This window comes from Mugil cephalus, chromosome 20 (assembly GCF_022458985.1).
Source record: "Mugil cephalus isolate CIBA_MC_2020 chromosome 20, CIBA_Mcephalus_1.1, whole genome shotgun sequence".
NCBI lineage: Eukaryota > Metazoa > Chordata > Actinopteri > Mugiliformes > Mugilidae > Mugil > Mugil cephalus.
Window position 1 is genome coordinate 20,048,501 of NC_061789.1, and position 20,193 is coordinate 20,068,693.

General features: G+C 41.3%; 3 protein-coding genes across 7 annotated transcripts; all 3 read right to left on the reverse strand.

Annotated features, from left to right (window-relative positions):
* Window positions 1–881: 881 nt before the first annotated feature.
* Window positions 882–3,606, reverse strand: rpl27 (ribosomal protein L27). Its single transcript, XM_047572975.1, has 5 exons — window positions 3,524–3,606; window positions 2,947–3,029; window positions 2,114–2,283; window positions 1,162–1,272; window positions 882–967 (listed from the first exon to the last, which is right to left on the reverse strand). The coding sequence occupies exons 2-5, from the start codon at window positions 3,025–3,027 to the stop codon at window positions 919–921; spliced, it is 411 nt and encodes a 136-aa protein (XP_047428931.1). The 5' UTR covers window positions 3,028–3,029; window positions 3,524–3,606; the 3' UTR covers window positions 882–918.
* Window positions 3,607–4,851: 1,245 nt separating this feature from the next.
* Window positions 4,852–10,157, reverse strand: rundc1 (RUN domain containing 1). 2 transcript variants are annotated; one of them, XM_047572827.1, is made up of 6 exons: window positions 9,489–10,157; window positions 8,726–8,734; window positions 8,476–8,634; window positions 7,543–7,741; window positions 7,372–7,461; window positions 4,852–7,105 (listed from the first exon to the last, which is right to left on the reverse strand). In XM_047572827.1, exons 1-6 carry the CDS (start codon window positions 9,873–9,875, stop codon window positions 6,231–6,233), a joined length of 1,719 nt encoding a protein of 572 aa, XP_047428783.1. In that variant the 5' UTR covers window positions 9,876–10,157; the 3' UTR covers window positions 4,852–6,230. The 2 variants fall into 2 exon arrangements, with proteins under 2 accessions (XP_047428783.1, XP_047428784.1); XM_047572828.1 differs by lacking the exon at window positions 8,726–8,734.
* Window positions 10,158–10,926: 769 nt separating this feature from the next.
* Window positions 10,927–20,136, reverse strand: grna (granulin a). Of its 4 annotated transcripts, XM_047572838.1 has the most exons (17): window positions 20,031–20,136; window positions 19,444–19,584; window positions 18,665–18,799; window positions 18,421–18,549; window positions 17,583–17,664; window positions 17,384–17,490; window positions 17,007–17,160; window positions 16,790–16,909; window positions 16,246–16,343; window positions 15,473–15,805; window positions 14,974–15,210; window positions 14,586–14,843; window positions 13,721–13,942; window positions 13,076–13,297; window positions 12,430–12,651; window positions 11,699–11,920; window positions 10,927–11,596 (listed from the first exon to the last, which is right to left on the reverse strand). In XM_047572838.1, the coding sequence occupies exons 2-17, from the start codon at window positions 19,582–19,584 to the stop codon at window positions 11,456–11,458; spliced, it is 2,823 nt and encodes a 940-aa protein (XP_047428794.1). In that variant the 5' UTR covers window positions 20,031–20,136; the 3' UTR covers window positions 10,927–11,455. The 4 variants fall into 4 exon arrangements, with proteins under 4 accessions (XP_047428794.1, XP_047428795.1, XP_047428796.1 ...); XM_047572839.1 differs by lacking the exon at window positions 13,721–13,942; XM_047572840.1 differs by lacking the exon at window positions 13,076–13,297.
* Between the last annotated feature and the right edge of the window lie 57 nt (window positions 20,137–20,193).

Consider the following 20,193-nt stretch of genomic DNA (forward strand, 5'->3'; position numbering starts at 1 on the left):
CACAATTAGAATTTAACATAGTTTTGTAGTGCATGTTGAATGTTGTAGTGTTGCATTTGTATACAAATGCATTATTGTGATTAGAAAGCACTCTTTAAAATAACTAATGGCTGCTCTCTTTATTGATGGTTCAAAGTGCTGTTGACCATAATTAGCCATGACATCATATTTGCTAGAATTTAAATTAAGTCTAATTGTTACTTTCAGTTGACTCAAGAAAAGTAACAACTTTGATAAAAACTATTAAACTCAGTCAAAGGTTATTTTAGAAGGGCTAGATACGGTCCCAGGACCAAAATTTGATGTTATTAAATTCTTTGCCTGCTTCATTATATTACACTGTTAAAAGAAAAAATGATCCATTGTACTATTACAGGTATTTAATGCAGACTGCATGGAACAGGCTTGGTGTAGCAGGTCAAAGCAGATCAACGTCAAAGTGTTGCAGCTCTTTTTAAACGATCGTAATGTCACAAAGAAGCTGCAGCTGTCAAACTAGTGGTCCATTAATGAAAGTAGATCAAAAATTTACTCAGCTAGCTGTCTAACAACTATGTGCCACCATTTAAATATTCACATCTTATGTCCTGTATTATGAATGTTTTTTCTACAGTACCTGTATCATAGTACTGTTCCTAAGTAACGTGCAGCTACAATGCACAGATCGCTTGGAGAACAGAAGAATATGGAGGATATTTAGACATTAGGATCTCCCCTCAAAGAAAATGTTATCAGCTGGGCAGGCATTTAGTTCACATGTAAAGTGCATTTTGACAGTAATTCAGCATGATATTATTATAAGACTGTGTTAACCATTTGTCCACATGAGAAGTTGGAAAATGCAGAGACAGAAGAAAGAAAAATAAAGTCATCAACAGGAGTCCATTTTTAAACATTTATTTGTGAAACCAGGTGAATTTAGAATCTGAGCTTCTGGAAGAACCACTTGTTTTTGCCGGTCTTGTACCTGGAAAAACAACAAAGTTCAGTATAGTTTGTCAGATAACAGAACAGTGATTGTACATTATAATAACACTCAATGCATCAGATGCATGATGCACCTGATGAATTTGAGTCTGTTCTACATCAAATCATTTCATAAGACACACTGGCACTGGCCCTATTAGATGCTGAAAAAAAAAAGAAAATCCAGAGACTCACCTTTCCTCAAACTTCACCTTGGCCTCCCGCCTGGCTTTGCGCTTCAGAGCAGGATCCCTGAACACATCCTTGTTGACAACAGTTTTGTCAAGAGGAATATCCACAGAGTATCTGGAAAAAAAACACATTAAAATGTTTAACAACCCTGCAATTCCAACAGTTTTCAGCAGCTCTGCTCCCGTTTCACTCAGACTTGCGTTGAACAGCTATGAGACAAGCACCAGTTAATAAAATGAACCATGGTTTACAGATCTGATGTGGACGGTCCGCTTTAGTGACCACTCTTGGTTCAGAGACTTTGGTGTTATAAACCTTGGGTGGAATCAACTGAGAACCATCTTAGGCACATTAAGTATTAAGATGAAAATAATATCATCTGAAGCGGCACCAAATTTCCAGAGGATAAAATTGAGATTGACACACCCATTGAACAAAACTGCTTTCAAGACAGTAAGGTCATTTTTACACTTATATCTCATTAAATAGAAAATAAAGAGTTGAAATCAATTAAACCATTAACAGAAATGAGACCTACAACCATTTGGTGACTATTACCTGTTTCAATCATACAAAAAAGCCAAACATCTGCTGCATTTCTTTGTCGTAAATACTATTCAAATCAGTTCTATCCAAAACACATCACACATAGCCACCAGTGCAACAAAATGATTGAAAACTTAATGGAATCAAATCTACTTATTACACTGCACTAATGTACTTTCATTCAAATCCACACCACGCACTAGATTTACATTCTCTCACTAAAGTGACTCAATTTAGTCAACCAAGGTATCTTTCTTAATTGAACTAGGACAACTTCGTGTCCATCACACACTGAACTGCTCCAGCTGTAAATGTGCAACATTACCAGGTCCTTTACTCAGGTTTAAGATATTTTAGTAAGCTAAATTCAGTAGGGCAATAGGGCGTGAGCTCAATCCTAAAATCTAACCTGGTGGGCATGAGGTGGTTGTAGTTGAAGACCTTCACAAAGGCCTTGATCTTGGACCTCTTGGCGATCTTCTTCTTGCCCATGGTTGTGGTCACTTTACGAGGATAGCGGTCGATGCCTGCGACCAGAGCGTGGCTGTAAGGACGGTCAGTGGTGCCATCATCAATGTTCTGCAAAGAAGCAATGCGATTAAAAACACTGGCCATTGGCAAAACAGCCTTTTAATATCTACATATTTAATTTAGAAAATTTTAAAACCTGTCGCTACTTTTACTGCGCTGCAAAAACATGAACAGAAATCCTATGATAGGATAAAACAACGGCATAGTTTAAGCCTCAACAAGAAAGCAGAAGAAATGTGAGAATGTCTACCTTAAAATATGTGAAAGACAATCAGCCCACAGAGGGGAAAACATCAGTATCACAGCAGAATATGAATGACAATGCATAGAAGAAAAAGTCTACATTTAATAAATATAAAAATAGCAATAGTGATCTACTGGGAGCAGGTTGGACATTGTGGTCACAATGTTCCCCAGCATTTAGCTGTAGAAATCGCAGTGCGAGAGCTTTCAGTGAAAACAGATGCTGCTTTCACATTCCTGTAGTTTTACATACTGATTATTGATGATATGATTGTGGAAAACGAGTACACTTTCCGTGGAAGAACATGGAAGTCCTTTCATATCATGTTTTCATCCATTAGCTAGACAATTTATTAATCCCCAATTGGGAAACATCGCAATTGGACCGTCACAAGAAACCAGGAATATGAGCAGACCCATCAGTATTTATTTCTACCAGTAGGCAACGATCCAGGAGCCAGAAGTTACCTTGACGATGACAGCCTTGCGCCCGGCGTAGCGTCCAGCTAGGACCATCACCACCTTTCCAGGCTTCATGAACTTGCCCATTTCTACAGCAGAGAAAAGTTTGTTAATACGGCGTCACACTTAAGATATTACAGGTTGCAAAAAAAAAGTCACGTTGCTGTCTGACTGGTCGGGTATATTAGCATTAGCTTACGATTAGCAACGTACTTTAAAAGACAGTTTTAAGTATTTATTTTGCTCCTACACACTGTTCTGACACAGGAAACGCGCACCAAGTTTAAATAAAACCAAAATACAATAATCTAGAGCCATAACATAAAACTATCGCCTTTCAGACAGTTGGGACGCAGAGTCGGCAGTCTACATCAAGGAAGCTGCCATGTTGAAAAGAGTGCGACGGCAACGAAGCACTGCGATAACTTCACGTTTTCTTCATTCGTCAAATACAAATACGTAAAAATAATGGACGCGTCTAAGCTAATAGTGTGTTTGGCATAGATGTGTTGTGATAAAAACAACGAAATAGGACAGATTTGGAGCGATGGATGAAGATTGTTTAAAGGGAAACCTCACTCACTGATGCTGTTCTATCGCCACCGCTAACAGGAAAGGAAGTACCAAGGGTTTGGGTGAACTTTGACCCACCGATCTGTACACGTCACTTCCGGAAGTAATTTCAGTTCGTTAATCGCCGAGATAACTTTATAACTTTATTTCTTTAAAATGGAAAATATGTTAAAATGGAAACGAAATGTAAATGAATATAATATAATATAATATAATATAATATAATATAATATAATATAATATAATATAATATAATGATATACATGTTTTTTAATCTATAAATATTTTTTGTGGATAAGATACAGCTTTATTGTTTGCCCCAGCTGGTGGCAGAAATTCCTCTATGACAGGGGCTCAACACACATATACATTTTACGAGAAAAAAAACATACATACATTGATACACATAATAAAGGACACATCCGAAAACCAGCAGCAGACTGCAGGGCCTATCTAATGTTGTTCATAGCGGTTATGGCGGAAGGAACGAAAGATTTCTTGTAGAGGTTTTTGCGGGCCAGTGGTATTTTGTAGCGCCTGCCCGATGGCAGTAACATGAAGGAGTAGTGGAGTGGGTGAGAGGGGTCCTCAGTGATCAGGGTGGCTTTCCTCGTCGCTGAGAGGCTGCACAGTTCAGATAGAGTGATTTGGAGTGAACCACTTATTTTACCGGCCTGACTAACTATGCAGACGAGTTTTGTTTTACGTTTGATGGTGAGAAAGTTGCGCCATGATGAGATGTTGAAGGTGAGAATTGATTCAATTACTGACCTGTAAAACAGTGCTGACGTCGAAAGTTCTGACTGTCTTAAGCAGGTGGAGGCGCTGTTGTGCCTTTTTTGTAACAAACTCAGCGTGCTGTGTGCAGGGCAGGCAGGTGTCCACCTCTGTCCCCAGATATTAAAAGTTTTTGACCTGCTCCAATAGAAGTAATATTACCAAAGTATTCTTAAATAATCTACCATAATGTCCATTTTCATTTATATGATTGGTCCAAGTCTAAATGTTCTGGATCTTTCTCCTCTTTACTACTTAATATATTCATTAAGCTTATTATATGTACTTTATTAATCGCCCTGATTATTAATTAACCTGAGTCATTCAAATGGATCAAACTAAGATAACTAATTATTTTGAATTCTTGTCCACTCTTAATAATGTGTAGTTTTGTAGTGGAATGTGTCTATGTAATTCATATTTTATTTGTTTTATTAGTCAAATGAGGCCAATGTCAAAATGAGGAAATGTTGACCTTGTTCCATGTCAAATATGATCAAATAAAGTTAGTGGAAAACCCATATACATGCACATTGTCAAAAAACGAAGAGAAGAAGAAACTTCATATGCAGCACAGCGATTTATTTATTACCTTTAACTTGTTTACAGCTGCAGGTATGCATTAAATATACTAAAAACTAAAAAACTAAATATAACCGCAATTCAAGAATATACCACCTCCCAATATATATATATGTTACCTGTGATTAAATAAAAATAAAATAAATGGCACAATTAAATTATCCAGTGTATCTACTGTTCCCAGATGGACCTGCTACATTTACAGTACAGCAGCTACTTTAACATAGTGTTCCGATGTGCTCTACTACTTTCTTTAGTATTGAGCTATGATACACAATAAATAAATGTTACTTTACATAAATCACAACACAACAGATGAATAAAACAAAAAATGGGAAAGAATGAGTAAAACCTAGCTACACAAAGGTGCACTGTAGATGCTCAGAAGGTTGATACATACAGGTGGAACACTGAAGGTTCAATAAAGATAAACAGCAGTGAAACAAACAACAGATATCAACTTAATTCAGCTTATCAGCATCTATGGTTCATACATTCAGTTAATTAAGGGTATCATACGTGCAACTCAGCTGTCTCAGGAAGATAAAAATAAACCACACTGAAGTAAAACTAATTTACATCGTACAATCATGTTAAATATGAGATCACTATCCTCATGTGATTACACCTGGAAGAGGAGAAAAGCAGCAGTTCATACAGGGTTGAAAGGTGTCCGCGCACCACAACAGCATCAGAGATAAAATGGAGTGAAGAAACAGCTTCACTTCAGAGCTGCATATTTGTAGTAAATGTTTTCAAATATGTCTTAGTTTTCCCCACTGCACCCTGATGAAACGGATGAGTGCTACGCATGATTAACAACATAAATAATCAATTCCACCATAGAAGCACTTTTCACCATAAACATGCAGCAGTTCGAGCCCTGGGTTACTGTGGAGAATCCACAGGAGTAAAATTTCATTCATTTTCTTCCTAGATTGTCTGACCGGAAACCACATTACAGTACTGACTACTGTACAAGTCACCTGTCTCCCACAATGTTTGCTGCATAGGTACACTATCAGGTACAGCAAGGGAATGATACCGTATGATGAGCACAGGTTGCGAAGGTCAAGAAGGCTTTACTAACCATGAGGTAATCTCCACTCTAAGGCATGTTTACAGTACAAGTAGCGTTGTCTTCTCGACATTTTGGCTTTTTAACATGTGCAGACTGACAACATAACCAACCATGCATTTACTTCAGACATCACATACTTGCACTTTACTTTACAGATGGCTGCTTAAATAACCTTAAAAAGGTTAAATATTTGAAGCACAAAGTCATTCTCTTGGTCCTGAATGCTAGGTTAAGAGCTGGGAAAATGCTTTAAGCTCTGAGACTAAGTGTGAGAGCATCAGAAAGCATCCTTGATGTTCTTGAGCTGCCTAACAGCCAGGTCGACTGGGAGGTTGAACCTGAGGTGGCTGATGCGACCCAGGATGCGCAGGGCTCCCTCGAAGCCGGTCTGAGCCATGTAGCTCCAGGAATGGTAGTGTGGGTGAATCAGAGTGCCGGACTTACACAGCAGATTGAGCCACGACACCAGCCGCTGCTCGTTCAGTGCCATGCACACCAGAGCTTTGAACTCTGTGTCTGGTCCTCGCTTATAGCGTCCGTGCTCCTTCAGGACGGTGTGAATGGCCCACAGCAGGGACTGTTTAGGGGTGACGGTCACTGGGCCGCTGCCTACATGCAGACTGAAGGACTGTGAAAGCTGACGGGCTGGTGACTCCACAAAGGCCTTCCCATTTTTGGACTGGTAGTATTTTACAAAGAGTTCCCATGGGTGCATGGTTTGTGGGGTTGGTCTGTAAGGCAGAAGGCAGGAGATGGGCGCTAGGACCAGGCTCATTGTCTGAGAGGGTGAAAAGAGGCCGTGAGACAGCAAGTCTTTCAGAGCAATCGCCAGCTCCTTCCTCACAGACGTCGTCAGCTCGTCTCGCGCAGCGAGGGTGGTGCTGGTGGTGTAGTTGCTGGTGTAGCTGACAACGTGTTCGACAGAAGGATGCCTCCGAGAGCCCAACACTCGCACCTTCTCCACAGCTGCCTCCAGACGCTGCAGCAGGGGCCCATAGTCCTGTCCCGGCAAATCCTGAGCCCACATGCTCTGGGGGACGTGGCCAGATGCGCAGCCGAACTGGCTCGCAGCGAAAATCTGCAAAACAGCAAGTGCCTTCTGGATGAGGTGCAGGCCCGTGTCTCGCATCCTCTGGGCTTGTTCTGGGTCGACTGCAGTGACACAAATGGAACCAGAAGAAAATCAGGGTATTTTCAGCGCACAGTGTATGTGTTTTCAGGATGTGGTAATCTTGCCTGGTAATATATGTTGTAAAAGAGCTTAGATTTTTTTTAGTGACACGCTACGAAAAAAGGTAAAACATAAAAAGGAATTATTGAAAGGAAAATCTGAATATTTTTGGATGTGCACTTTTTTTCCTGACCAAAAGACATTTGGTAGTTTAATTACAACCAACATTTCATGTGAAGTTACAAACCTTTCTTCACTCCTGGACCTCTGGTGCTGGTCCCTGCTGCTTGCGGCTGCTCGCTGTGTCCATCTGACAGGAGAGGGTTCCCCACCTCATCTTTTGGAAGAAAAGTTACTCATTAAAAATGGAAGCAAAGTGACATTAACTGGATTTGCAACAGCTCAGAGGCCTGCATACCTTGAATGAAGCTGATGAACATTTCCAGGTCCCTGATCTGGGTTTTGAGCTGCTCTACCAGCTGCTCTTTGACTCTGGCTGGGTTTACTATCTGAGCGATGGCAGCGTCCACTCTCTGCCTCAGCTCCTCGGGGGACAAGTTCCCGATGTCCTCGTTCAGGTTGACGTCCAGCTTTTTGATCAGCTCGTCGATGATGACCTGGAAGACACACGGAACAACAAACCTCTTGTGGGTGAGTTCACAGTTTCTCAAAGGTTTAGATTTTACTAGCAGATTTTAAGTGAGAACATGTTGTCTGTTTATCTCTGAAATGCTGAAACATCAAACTAAGTGTCCGACCACCAGCTAACTGCTAACAGTGTCTCCCTGCAGTTTGGTGCTGAGCAGCTAGTGTACCAAGGCTTTTCAGAACTTTCCCTGTTGGAGAAAGTGATCTGCAAGCCAGCGATTAAACAGCTATAGTGACTATTAGATAGACTTAAAAAGCCACAGAAGATTACCCTGGACTTCCTTGAATACAACTTGCAGTTACACAAACAAGGAAGCATCTCTTAGTGATCGGCAGGCTAATATAAAGTCCTACAGTGTGTTCATGTTGTCTTGTTGTGTTCATGTTGTCTTGTGTTCATGCTGTCTTGTTGTGTTCATAAGCCAACTCCTGTTGTACATGTGGCTGTTCTTTGTGCTTTTTAAAGGGAAGGAGTTATAATAGAAGTAGAGAGAGAAACACCTGCTACCTGCTAACACTGTATAGCCCAAGGCTTTACAAAAACTGATGTTTGACTTGTGACACCTGGTGCGAAGCAGGTAAACATCACATTATGTGCTCAGTATGACAGACAACTGGGGACACTTGAGGCGTTACACAAGCTTGTAGGGTCTGTTATGGAAGCCACTCATATTATCATATTTTTGCATTTCCACAGGCCCACCTTCTGTCTCTCCATGACGACAGACTGCGGCAGCGAGTCGTAGCTGCCCTCCTGATAGGCGAAGCGCTCGAGATCGTCCAGCTGCGTCTTCAGCTGGAAAATTAAATCCTTTTGTTTTTCCCTCTGAGCCTCCAGGCGCTCCCTCTTCTCCCGCTCACTCTGACAGGAGAAACAAGGTGATCTTAATTTCGACAGACAGCGAGGGCTGAGTCACTGACCAGTGCTTCGCTACCACCAATATCATACTCACCAGATCGCCCTGCACGTAAAGCATGTGACAAGAGAGAAATAGAGACAAAAGACCTTTAAGTGGTAGAGCACATGTTAAGCAATGACGTCATGTTCCGTGCAGCTAATGAAAAGATAAGTCTAAATGAGTTAACAGAGGCAGGGACACACCAGGTTACTTCAACATCACTGTGTACACAGGAGCCTTCATTAAACAGATAGTGATCTGCTGGAGGCTTTTTCACTGAGCCTGTGCAGCTGAGAATCTGAAAGCCTCATTTTCCAACCAGAGATAAGACATCTCTGGGAACAAAGCCCACAGGTGGGTGTAGCAGCTCTCCGTGTGACGCAACTTGCTCACTCAGAAAGCTCACAGCTGCGAGTGTCGGAGCATTTGTACACGTACGTCAGTCCATCCATGCACAGATGAGAGTTAAATGGCAGATTATCTTTCTGTATCTCAAATGATACATGGTTGGTGTTTTCGGTGCACATGCTTACTTTTCTCACAATGCAAGTGTGCAAACACTCGACATGCTGCAAATCCACATCAAGCCAAGATTATTCACCAGTAAACTGTTTAAACTCTAAAAAGTGTTACCTGAAAGATCACTTAAAAATCAAAAACACTAAATCCTCTCAAATAATTGGGTGAAAGTAAATTATCCAACCAATCTGAAACATATAGTTGTGGTCATGAATGGAAACTGAGATGTGTGTGTGTGTGTGTGTGTGTGATCACGCTTGTTATAATTAGTGGTACAGATCGTGACCAGAAGCCTCACCGAGTTCTCCATCTGTACGGCATCCTGAGCCCTGCAGCCCACCACATGAGGACAGCCCCTGAAGGCGAACTCCTCCAGGTCGGCAAGCATCCTCTCCTTCTCCTCGCTCTGGGCGTGAACTATCTGCTTGAGTCGGAACTGAACCTGAGCGAAGTGGGAGGTGAGGGCGAGGAGCGAAGAGTTCAGCAAGTCCTGCTCCTCTTCAAGTTTCCTGAGCCTGGCGGCCATTTCATCCTCCGTGGACGGCGACGAGTCTCTATGCCTCTGCTTACCCGCGCTGCCGCTCTCATCTTCAGGGTTGGCCACAGCGCCCACCGGTGCCCATCGCTCCCCAGCGTTGGCGAACACAGCCTCGCTGTCCGAGGCTGACAGCTCCTCCGTGGACATGTTGAACAACGGAGTTCACTCCAGCTGTTCTCTAACCGTCGCCAGTGTAGCTACACCGCGTGACGGGCTGTTTGTTTTCTTACGCTGCGCAGATAACAACAGAGGATCAGCGTCGAAGAAACAGGTGCATCGCCATCTTGAGAAGGATGATTCATACGTCAAAACGTAAGCACGTCAAGTTACCAGGACGTAACAAGCGAGACATCGGACATACAACGTGTTGGCCTTCAAAATAATAGCTGTACTTTAAGTCCAATTTCAGGCGATGCTAATTGGAAGGACATGTCGATATTCTTCACGTAAGTAAAAGAAGCATCTGCATGTTTACAAGTAAAATGTCTGCATTCGAACAGACAGTATATTCTCAAAATATTTTGAGAATTTACCCAGCATTTTTATCTGTTAATACTTCAACATAATAATGTTGTACTGTTAAATGTTACTATATGCAGTCTGTGTTGTACTGGTTAAGAATGAGATTTAATTTGAATTTAAAGTCACATTTTTGGGATAGAAGTGGAAAGAGACACAAACACTACACTACCTACTACAAAATAAACGGAAAAGGAGACGTTTGTTATTGTAGTAGTTGATAGTTTATTTTGGAAATGTGTAATCGGAAGTTCCGATTTTTCTTTCGACCGATTTTCACAGTGTTCCCATAATCCCACGCAGTAGACGGAAATCTCTATAAAACTCGACATAAAAAAAACCCTACTCAAACAATGCAACGTCAACCCTAAAATAGCCTGTTCCATCCCGGAAGTAATGATTAAAAAACAGTTCGTCACCTGTTACAGGAAAATGCACCTGTTGTATGTAACAGGTGTTTTTTAATCCCTTTCTGAATATTTTTCAAATTAATATTTTTGATGTTGCGAAGTTATACACACATTTGGGATCATGCAAAATATTCATTTTATGATAAATATTGAGATTTATAAATGACAGGACATATAAACAATATAAACTCTTCAAATTAATTCTATAATGAAGGCTGTTTGTCGTAACAGAGGCCATACATTTACACTACAATGAATGATGTGACACGTTTTAATGTTGTCATCCCTTGTTTATTGGTTTCATTTGAAGTGCAGAGACATCTGTCACATTCAAATGTCAAGTTGCACCAAGCATGAATTATTTGGTTTCTGCCTTAAATTAACAGACGGGAAAAAGATAATTATCCATTAGATATGAAGCCACAAAATATTTTTTTTATTTTTATTTATACATATAGTTTTATGAAGGTCACACAGTTCAACTTCAGACTCAACTGTTTATGAGGTGGAATATCACAGCAGCCCGTGTTTGTCACTTTCAGAATTACAAAAGAAGCACAGCTGTTTATTGATTATTGATAATGAAGTGCAATTTGCAAACCAGACAACTGCAGAAGAACAGAAGCACAGAAACAGATGACACAGTAATTAAAACCATGTTACCTATGGAGTGTTTCAACTGTACCCTTTGTTGTGCTTTGAATAACAATGATCTGTATTTGGTAGCTGTCCACTTATATCAGGCATGTCTAATGCATGCAGAAAATAATGTCAGCTATGTTTGTTGTTGTTGTTGTTTTACAGAATTAGAGCTCTTTTTTTGTTGTCAGGTGATCTGTACCACCAGTCCCAGGGAAGCCCCGTGTTCTTGGTGCAGCTTGCGCCAGAGCAGGTGTAGCCAGTGGGGCAGCAGTGCTTCATGTCGCTGCAGCACACTGCCTGTAGGGGGGGACAAAAGGTTGAGAGGACCTGGTTAGACTGCCATCAACTAATTCTGAATTAAGTACAATGAAGGAAGAGGGAGTGAGTTATCATTCATACATTAGGAGTTGGACAGCAGCCCCATGTAGTGGCGGAAGTCCTGCAGCAGGTCTGGCCGTCTTTGCAGCTGGTCTTATCGTCACACGGGACGTCTTTTTGGTTTAACGGGGTGAGCTGGGTCTGTGGCGCGACCCAGCCAAGCCCCGTGTTCTTGGTGCAGCTTGCGCCAGAGCAGGTGTAGCCAGCGGGGCAGCAGTGCTGCATGTCACTGCAGCACACCGCCTGCAGGGACGACAAAAATAGGTAGATAAATGTAGGATGAAAAGATCAGGTGCTTTATCAGTCACCTGTTTCTTTCTGGCATTAGCTCATTAATAGTTTGCAAAAATGAAAGTAACAATTCTTAAGTATGAACAGGTACGAAGGAAAGTAAGGAAATATTGCCCCCAATTTTCATTATTTTCCATTTGGAGTGTTCTCTTATTATTTGTTATATTATAGTCAAGCTGGAGCTAATCTTCTCTGAATAATGTTGATTAGATTTATCTCCACAATCACTATAGGGTTATTATTAATGTGCACTGTTGATGACTGGACTTGAAGCAGTTGATATAATTTTATCATGTACCTGCTTTTAAAAAAAGAATAGTAAGAAATTAATTTAATCTAACACTGTGATAAATTTTGCATCCAGCCTATGTTTTCAATGCTTCGTTCAGGTGTTCACTGACTGTCCTCGAGTCTGCCTGACATATAAAATGAGGGAAGTGGGTGTGAGTTATCAATCATACATTAGGAAGTGGACAGCAGCCCCATGTAGTGGCGGAAGTCCTGCAGCAGGTCTCGCCATCTTTGCAGCTGGTCTTATCGTCACATGGGACATCTTTTTGGTTTAACGGGATGAGCTGGGTCTGTGGCGCGACCCAGCCAAGCCCCGTGTTCTTGGTGCAGCTTGCGCCAGAGCAGGTGTAGCCAGCGGGGCAGCAGTGCTGCATGTCACTGCAGCACACCGCCTGCAGGGACGACAAAAATAGGTAGATAAATGTAGGATGAAAAGATCAGGTGCTTTATCAGTCACCTGTTTTTTCTGGCATTAGCTCATTAATAGTTTGCAAAAATGAAAGTAACAATTCTTAAGTATGAACAGGTACGAAGGAAAGTAAGGAAATATTGCTTCCAATTTTCATTATTTTCCATTTGGAGTGTTCTCTTATTATTTGTTATATTATAGTTAAGCTGGAGCTAATTTTCTCTGAATAATGTTGATTAGATTTATCTCCATGATCACTATAGGGTTATTATTAATGTGCCATGTTGATGACTGGACTTGAAGCAGTTGATATAATTTTATCATGTACCTGCTTTTAAAATAAGAATATTAAGAAATTCCTTTAGATTGATAAAATAAAGGAGGAGAAAGGGAGTTATCAATCATACATTAGGAAGTGGACAGCAGCCCCATGTAGTGGCGGAAGTCCTGCAGCAGGTCTCGCCATCTTTGCAGCTGGTCTTATCGTCACATGGGACATCTTTTTGGTTTAACGGGATGAGCTGGGTCTGTGGCGCGACCCAGCCAAGCCCCGTGTTCTTGGTGCAGCTTTCGCCAGAGCAGGTGTAGCCAGCGGGGCAGCAGTGCTGCATGTCACTGCAGCACACCGCCTGCAGGGACGACAAAAATAGGTAGATAAATGTAGGATGAAAAGATCAGGTGCTTTATCAGTCACCTGTTTTTTCTGGCATTGGCTCATTAATAGTTTGCAAAAATGAAAGTACAATTCTTAAGTATGAACAGGTACGAAGGAAAGTAAGGAAATATTGCTTCCAATTTTCATTATTTTCCATTTGGAGTGTTCTCTTATTATTTGTTATATTATAGTTAAGCTGGAGCTAATCTTCTCTGAATAATGTTGATTAGATTTATCTCCATGATCACTATAGGGTTATTATTAATGTGCCATGTTGATGACTGGACTTGAAGCAGTTGATATAATTTTATCATGTACCTGCTTTTAAAATAAGAATATTAAGAAATTCCTTTAGATTGATAAAATAAAGGAGGAGAAAGGGAGTTATCAATCATACATTAGGAAGTGGACAGCAGCCCCATGTAGTGGCGGAAGCCCTGCAGCAGGTCTGGCCGTCTTTGCAGCTGGTCTTATCGTCACACGGGACATCTTTTTGTTTTAACGGGATGAGCTGGGTCTGTGGCGCGACCCAGCCAAGCCCTGTGTTCATGGTGCAGCTTGCGCCAGAGCAGGTGTAGCCAGCAGGGCAGCAGTGCTGCATGTCGCTGCAGCACACCGCCTGCAAGGACAGCAGACAGAGATGTTAGTACAGAAATATTGTCTTCAAACTTTATTTAAAAAATACTCATTGTGGTTTCTTTTGGAGTCTTTTAACCTGAGACCCTGCGTCCTCATGTGGGGACATTAAGTTTTAGGTTTTATTGCAGCTAATTCTGCTTCATTTAAACCCATTGTTCTCATTAGTGGACACGTTAGTCTGCAATCTAGTGGTAGCAAAGTTTAATAATTAATGTTTCCAGTTTGATATGACATGCATATTTTTGCTAATTAGCAAGTGAGGACGTTGGGACTTCATTGTTTGCAAGTAGGTCTTTGCACAGGTACGTTCAGGTATTAAAATAAACAGTTTTATATTTTGTCACACATTAGTGACTTCTTTATAATAGAAACAATGAAATAATCCCAGTGTTCACATATGAGGACAATTTATGTTTTGTTTTTTCAAAAACTACTACTTCCTGTTCACAGATGATGCTTGTTTTTATATGTCTTAGATAATTAACATGTAAGCAGGGTTTTAATCTTAGAGTTAGGGTACAGCTCATTTTTACTACTTAAGTTTGATGAGTCACTTCTCTAACAGCTGTGCTCAGCTCTGCACACTTCAAATAAAGCAGAAGACAGGGAGTTGTCACTCATACATTAGGAAGTGGACAGCAGCCCCAGGTAGTGGCGGAAGTCCTGCAGCAGGTTTCTCCGTCTTTGCATCTGGTCTCATTGTCACACTGGACGTCTTCATATTTCCCTGGGCTGACCTGGGCTTGGGACTCAGATAGATACACCGGTGTCAAAGGGATGGTCTCCAGCTGCAGCATGATGACCTTCTGACAGGACTTGGAGACGATGTTACAGGCAAAACCCTGAGGGCAGCAGTGCTCCATATCTTGGCAGCACACAGCCTGCACACACAGCATGCAGACGTTTAGTTCAAATGGCCTTATTTTACACTGATGCATCTAATATACTGATCATGCAAGTTATATTTTCATGCCAAACCTCCTCCTACTGCTCTCTCCATACTACACTCACATTTTTGAGTGGGCAGCAGCCCCACTTGCCCGACAACAGCTGGCAGCAGGTGGTGTCTGTGGGACACTGATCCACACTGCTGCACTTCACGGAGACGGGATCGTCCTGGACGCTGATGGTGGCTGGTATCTTGGTGTACCACGGGATCACGACTTCCCCTTTGATACATGACGTGGCACCCTCATTGCACTTGTAGTTAGTGGGGCAGCAGTGGTTCCCATCGGCGCAGCACACCGCCTGGGGAGAGAAGTGAAGGAGGAAGTGCTGATTTCACATCTTGTATCTCAGTTCATCTTTTCATTGTAAAAAATAGCCAAACCAGATTATGAAAAAGAAAGCAGTTTTCCTGTTGTTCTTTTAGTAGTTTTGAGAATCAGACTTTCATGTTAATTACAGGAAATGTACATATAGATTTTTTCTCCCAGTTAAATTAACACAAAAAGTAAAACAAACTACTTTCTCCACGTCTGTTTTCACTTCTGCTCGAAGCAAAGCTCACCTCAGGCAGTGGGCAACAGCCCCACCTCTTAGACGCTTCCATGAAGCAGCAGGTGGTGTGCTCAGGGCAGCTAGCACTGGTGTGAGGGCCACAAGAAATCCTGCCCTCTGTTTCTTCCATTACCTCCTGCACCTCTGGCACCATCGTTTTCTCCTCCTGCGTTGTGCTGGATACCTGGGTTGTAGTTGAAACTGTAGTGGGTGCCGCAGTAGAAAATGCAGGGATCTTCTCATTCGTGGGTGCTGAGCCTGAGGTGCCCTGACAGGTGAATGTGTCCAGGTCACAGGTGGTGCCAGTAGGGCAGCAGTGTTCATGGTCGTCGCAGCAGACGGCCTTTAACACGAAATGAAGGCATTATAACTTAAAAGATACATCTGCTTTACTGCCAAAACTTAGATTTAAAAAAATAAAATAAAATGCACTGCACTTGTGTTTATACAATGTATTTAAATGTAAAAAAACAAAATAGCAGCTTAAAGCTTTGCTCTGTCTACAGGTGACTAATGCTGCCCTCATTACCCCTAAGGCTCATAAATAAACGGACGCTATCCTGAGTTAACAGGCTACTGGTAAAAGCTGCACAGCAACCACACAAACAACAGGATAGTGCTGCTTTGTCTCCATTTCCTCAAATGCTGAACAGTTCCTTTAGAGATATGACATGTGATGTACCACACTGTATGTAGTTTGCAAACTCTCACTCTTGTTTTGTACAAATCCTCACAAATATATATATATTTTTTTTGGTATATTGGACAGTTCTTAGTATTAACCTGAGGTAGAGGACAGCATGCCCAGGAGCCATCTTTAGTTTTGGTGCAGGTGTTGCCATTGGGACAAGCTGTTGTAGCATTGCAGAGGACACCATTGGCTGGAAAACACAAATAGAAACACAAATATCACAACTGGCTTGGCCACTTTTGTAATACAGGTTTTTGTAACTTGTTGCACATTGGCATACTGCGACAAGCAAATACACTGAAGTCAGGAGAAATACAGCTCAGTTCATGTTAGCCCCCACAGAACTGCCACTGCTGTACCAACCATGTTTAAACATAGAAGGAATTTATTAAACTAAACAGGAAATAACTGCACGTAATGCACGCGCCCTCATTCAAACGAATGCAGCCAATACAAATATCATAAAATCAAAACTCAGAAAGTCTCTTAGAAAATATGTACCGTAAACTATTAAAAGATACTTGAGAGTTTAGTGGCGCCTGAAAGCAGAAGTATCTGTTTCACATCGTGTGTTTTACAACACATTGTCTACTGTGTATACTGCCAGTGTAACTGAGTGCAAGATTGCGATCTCACCGCCAGCTGCCTTAGTAACAGATGACTCCACAGAAGAAGAAACTGTATTGGCTGTGGGGACTTGAGGGATTTTTTCTGTTCCAGCTTCATGAACCGTTTGTGCAGTCACATGGTCACCCTCTGAAACAACAATGAACAAGGGTCAAACAAGAAAAACTACTGCTTAATCGGAACAGTGAAGTAAATTGTGTGTTCACAGCAGGACAAAAATGTGCACCTTTTTGATTCTCCCACTCCGCTCTGATCCTGGCTGGGAGCTTGGCCCACATTGGCATCTCTTTTTTGGTAGATAGGGAAATACACTTAGAGTGTGCGAGATCACATGTGGTCGCCTCAGGGCAGCAGTGAGCTTTATCACTGCAGCACACAGCCTGTTAATGTGAATGAAGTCATCTTACAAAAATGAAGGATAAGACGCCAGGATAAGATGCAAAGCATGAATAAAACTGCATGTTGAGAGGGAACATGCAAATCCATCATTTGACTTTGTCATCATTCATAATCGGACATCTGTATGGAATACATTTAACATTTAACAGCAGTTTTTCAATTTAAAAAAATAATAATAAAGAAGAAGATAGGCCAATTTTTTACCCGTGGAAGTGGACAGCACCCCCACTTTCCCTCTGGATTTTCACAGCAGGTGCTACCGTCTGGACACTCTGACACTCCATCTTTGCACAAGACTGTTGTCACAGCCTCTGTCATGACATCAGAGAAACACCGAAAGTCAAAAATGGATAAAAGGCAATGGCATGGGAGCTTAGGCTGAAAGTGCTTGTAGCAGCTGAACCTTTTTTGATGCAGGAACGGCTGTCTACGCTGCACTGGTGGCCCTCAGGACAGCAGTGTTTCCCATCGGAGCAGGAGACTCCCTGTTTGAAAAAGGAAAAAACAACAACAATGAAGCCACTGCACTCTAACATTCACAAACCAATCGTTTGGATGTGAAAATTCTACTGAGATTTGTTGTGAATCTCAGTACATTTACAACAAAAAATTATTTGAGGCCAATCACTTTAGCTTTAGTTTTTATAACACATTTCACACAATAGCAGCTATCACTTCTAGCCGTTTGTTTTCAGTGAAGTGAAACAGCTTAGTATGTCAACCAAGACAGCAAGGCAAAAGAGAAAACTTCCCTTTGGTGCAGAAAGCAACCATGCTTAGGGACGTTTTGCATAACCAAAAATTTTACTGTATGAATTTGGACTTCATTATGAGTTTTTGAATGAAGCAGATAATAAAATGTAAAAAACACTTTTGCTCTTGAGCCAAACAAAATGGAAGTAGTATCATGGTTTGGTGTTAAACAAGATAATGAGATTTCAAAAACGACTGATAAGTCAAATACCTAAAGACGGTACAACATATATCACATCTGTCACTAAACCTTCCAGCCTTCAGCGGCTGGTGAAGAAATTATGTTGAAACTGAGTTCTTTATTTCAGAATCAAGCCTAACCTATCTTTCAGGTACAACGGATGAAACTTTTACTCCTAATTATATGCAGGTTAAGAAAACTCCGCATTAGTTCACTTTCCCTAAATAATATCCCTAAAGTATAACTATTTCATAGACCGTATATGGGAATTTTTTAAAAGGTGTCTTCAAGGTGCAAGATAAATTACCTGAGCTAGGGGACAACAGCCAAACCTTGTCAAGGCCTTCAGACAAGAAAACTCAGCAGGGCACCGTGACTGATCAGGACAGATGTTGTCATCATCCTCCCCCATGTACGCCTTGATCATCCTGAAAGACTAATTGAGCAGTGGGTAGGGAAGAGGGGCAACGTTATTGCAGGTGTACATAATGAATATTTAATCTGCGCTCATGATGTCAGGAAAGTAAATCCTAAGTGTGTGTCCCTCTCACTTTAAGTCTAGGTTGATCAGCGCAGGTTCTTTCCACCCAGGGGATCGACACGGTAGCGTTCACACAGCTGGATGTGGCTGCATTGCAGATCGTGTGTGCAGGACAGCAGTGGTCATGATCCCCACAGCACTCTGCCTGTGGTGACGGCAGGAGATGGAACATTTTGACTATCAAAGCTTTCAAATGACTATCACACTGGCTCAATGAGGCCTGAGCTTTTATCTGGCTTGTAAAGTAGTAAAACTTCACAGAGGAAGAATAGTACCTCTGTATAATTACGTTTATTTAAGAGTACGAGAGAAGGTTTATCTGATGTGTATATTTAACTATGTTATAGACAAAGAGAGAATTATTCTACTAAGGCTACGGTACGGCAGGGTTTTATCAGACTGGTATGAATGTCTTTTTGGATACAGTTTTTAAAAAGAAAAAAAAATAACAACAATCACCAGCTAATGCTTGTTAACATTGTTTTATCATCTCAATGACAAGCCTGAATCATGTATGCTGAATGGATTAAGCTAAATTAACAACAGTTATTCCTTACAACTGTCATATTATTATTACATGAAACCAGTTAGCATTGGTAGTTATTAGCAATGTTGTCTTATTGTTTCTTTCTATGAAAATAAACATTTCTGTGGATATTAAAAAATAATATGTGGTAAATGTGTGTAAAAGTGTTGACAACATTCACTTCAGGTTATTGGCTTTCTTCAAGACTGGTTGTTGCTAATGATGCACATCTTGCAGGTGTTAACATGCAGAGGCATATTTACCTGTTCAAAGGGGCAGCACTCATAGCCATTCCTGGGATCATGGCAGCAGGTTTCACCTGCTTCACATCTCCCTCCGTCTGGACACTCTTCAGCACCAACCAGGGCCAGGAGGGCCCAACAGATCACAGCCCACCTCTGCATCTGAGGGGGGAAACACACAAATAAAGGGCAATAATGAAATGAAAGTGAAAGGTGTGAATGAGGAAGCGCCCATTCCCATCTTATTTCATTTTTTTTATTGTCTCTTGAACACGTCAAAACACACACAAAAAAAAAAAAAAAAAAAAAAAAAACGTTACGAGTTACTTCCTAATAGCTCGTTCTCTTTTTTTGGCTATTGCGCTATAAGCAAGTCAAAGACAACGTTTTTTTTTTCTTTTCCACAAGGAAGCGCGTTTTACCAAAGAATGTAATCTACTCAGGACAGTTACAGTTACAATGTAATCAATGTAATACTTTCTCAAAGCATTTGTCTAAATGTGTGAGTGTGTGAGTAGTATTAGATCTATGGAGTTCACTCCTGGGAATTGATCAGAAAAGCCCTATGTCAGACTCTCACATCTAAAAGAAGGTTATGTTGCGCTTACCTTGGTAATAGACTGAAGAGATGTTGAGAGCCGTCAGGTGTGTCAAAACTGTGCCACTACACAATACCACAAGCCATAGAGTAGATCTGCTTTCCTTTAACCACGCCCCCAAGAGAGAGAGAGAGTAAAGGGAGAGGTGGGTCCTGACTACCCAGAATACCTG

Coding starts and splice junctions, on each gene's coding strand:
- rpl27 (XM_047572975.1), bottom strand. CDS start 3,027: ATGGGCAAGTTCATGAAGCCTGGAAAGGTGGTGATGGTCCTAGCTGGA. Junction 2,284..2,946: donor GCAAGGCTGTCATCGTCAAG/GTAACTTCTGGC, acceptor GCTTCTTTGCAG/AACATTGATGATGGCACCAC. Junction 1,273..2,113: donor AACCACCTCATGCCCACCAG/GTTAGATTTTAG, acceptor TTTTTTTTCCAG/ATACTCTGTGGATATTCCTC.
- grna (XM_047572838.1), bottom strand. CDS start 19,584: ATGCAGAGGTGGGCTGTGATCTGTTGGGCCCTCCTGGCCCTGGTTGGT. Junction 15,211..15,472: donor GCTGTTGCCCACTGCCTGAG/GTGAGCTTTGCT, acceptor TTCTCTCCCCAG/GCGGTGTGCTGCGCCGATGG. Junction 11,921..12,429: donor GCTGCTGTCCACTTCCTAAT/GTATGATTGATA, acceptor TCGTCCCTGCAG/GCGGTGTGCTGCAGTGACAT.
- rundc1 (XM_047572827.1), bottom strand. CDS start 9,875: ATGTCCACGGAGGAGCTGTCAGCCTCGGACAGCGAGGCTGTGTTCGCC. Junction 7,742..8,475: donor TCGTCATGGAGAGACAGAAG/GTGGGCCTGTGG, acceptor TGTGTCTTCCAG/GTCATCATCGACGAGCTGAT. Junction 7,462..7,542: donor GTTCATCAGCTTCATTCAAG/GTATGCAGGCCT, acceptor TTCTTCCAAAAG/ATGAGGTGGGGAACCCTCTC.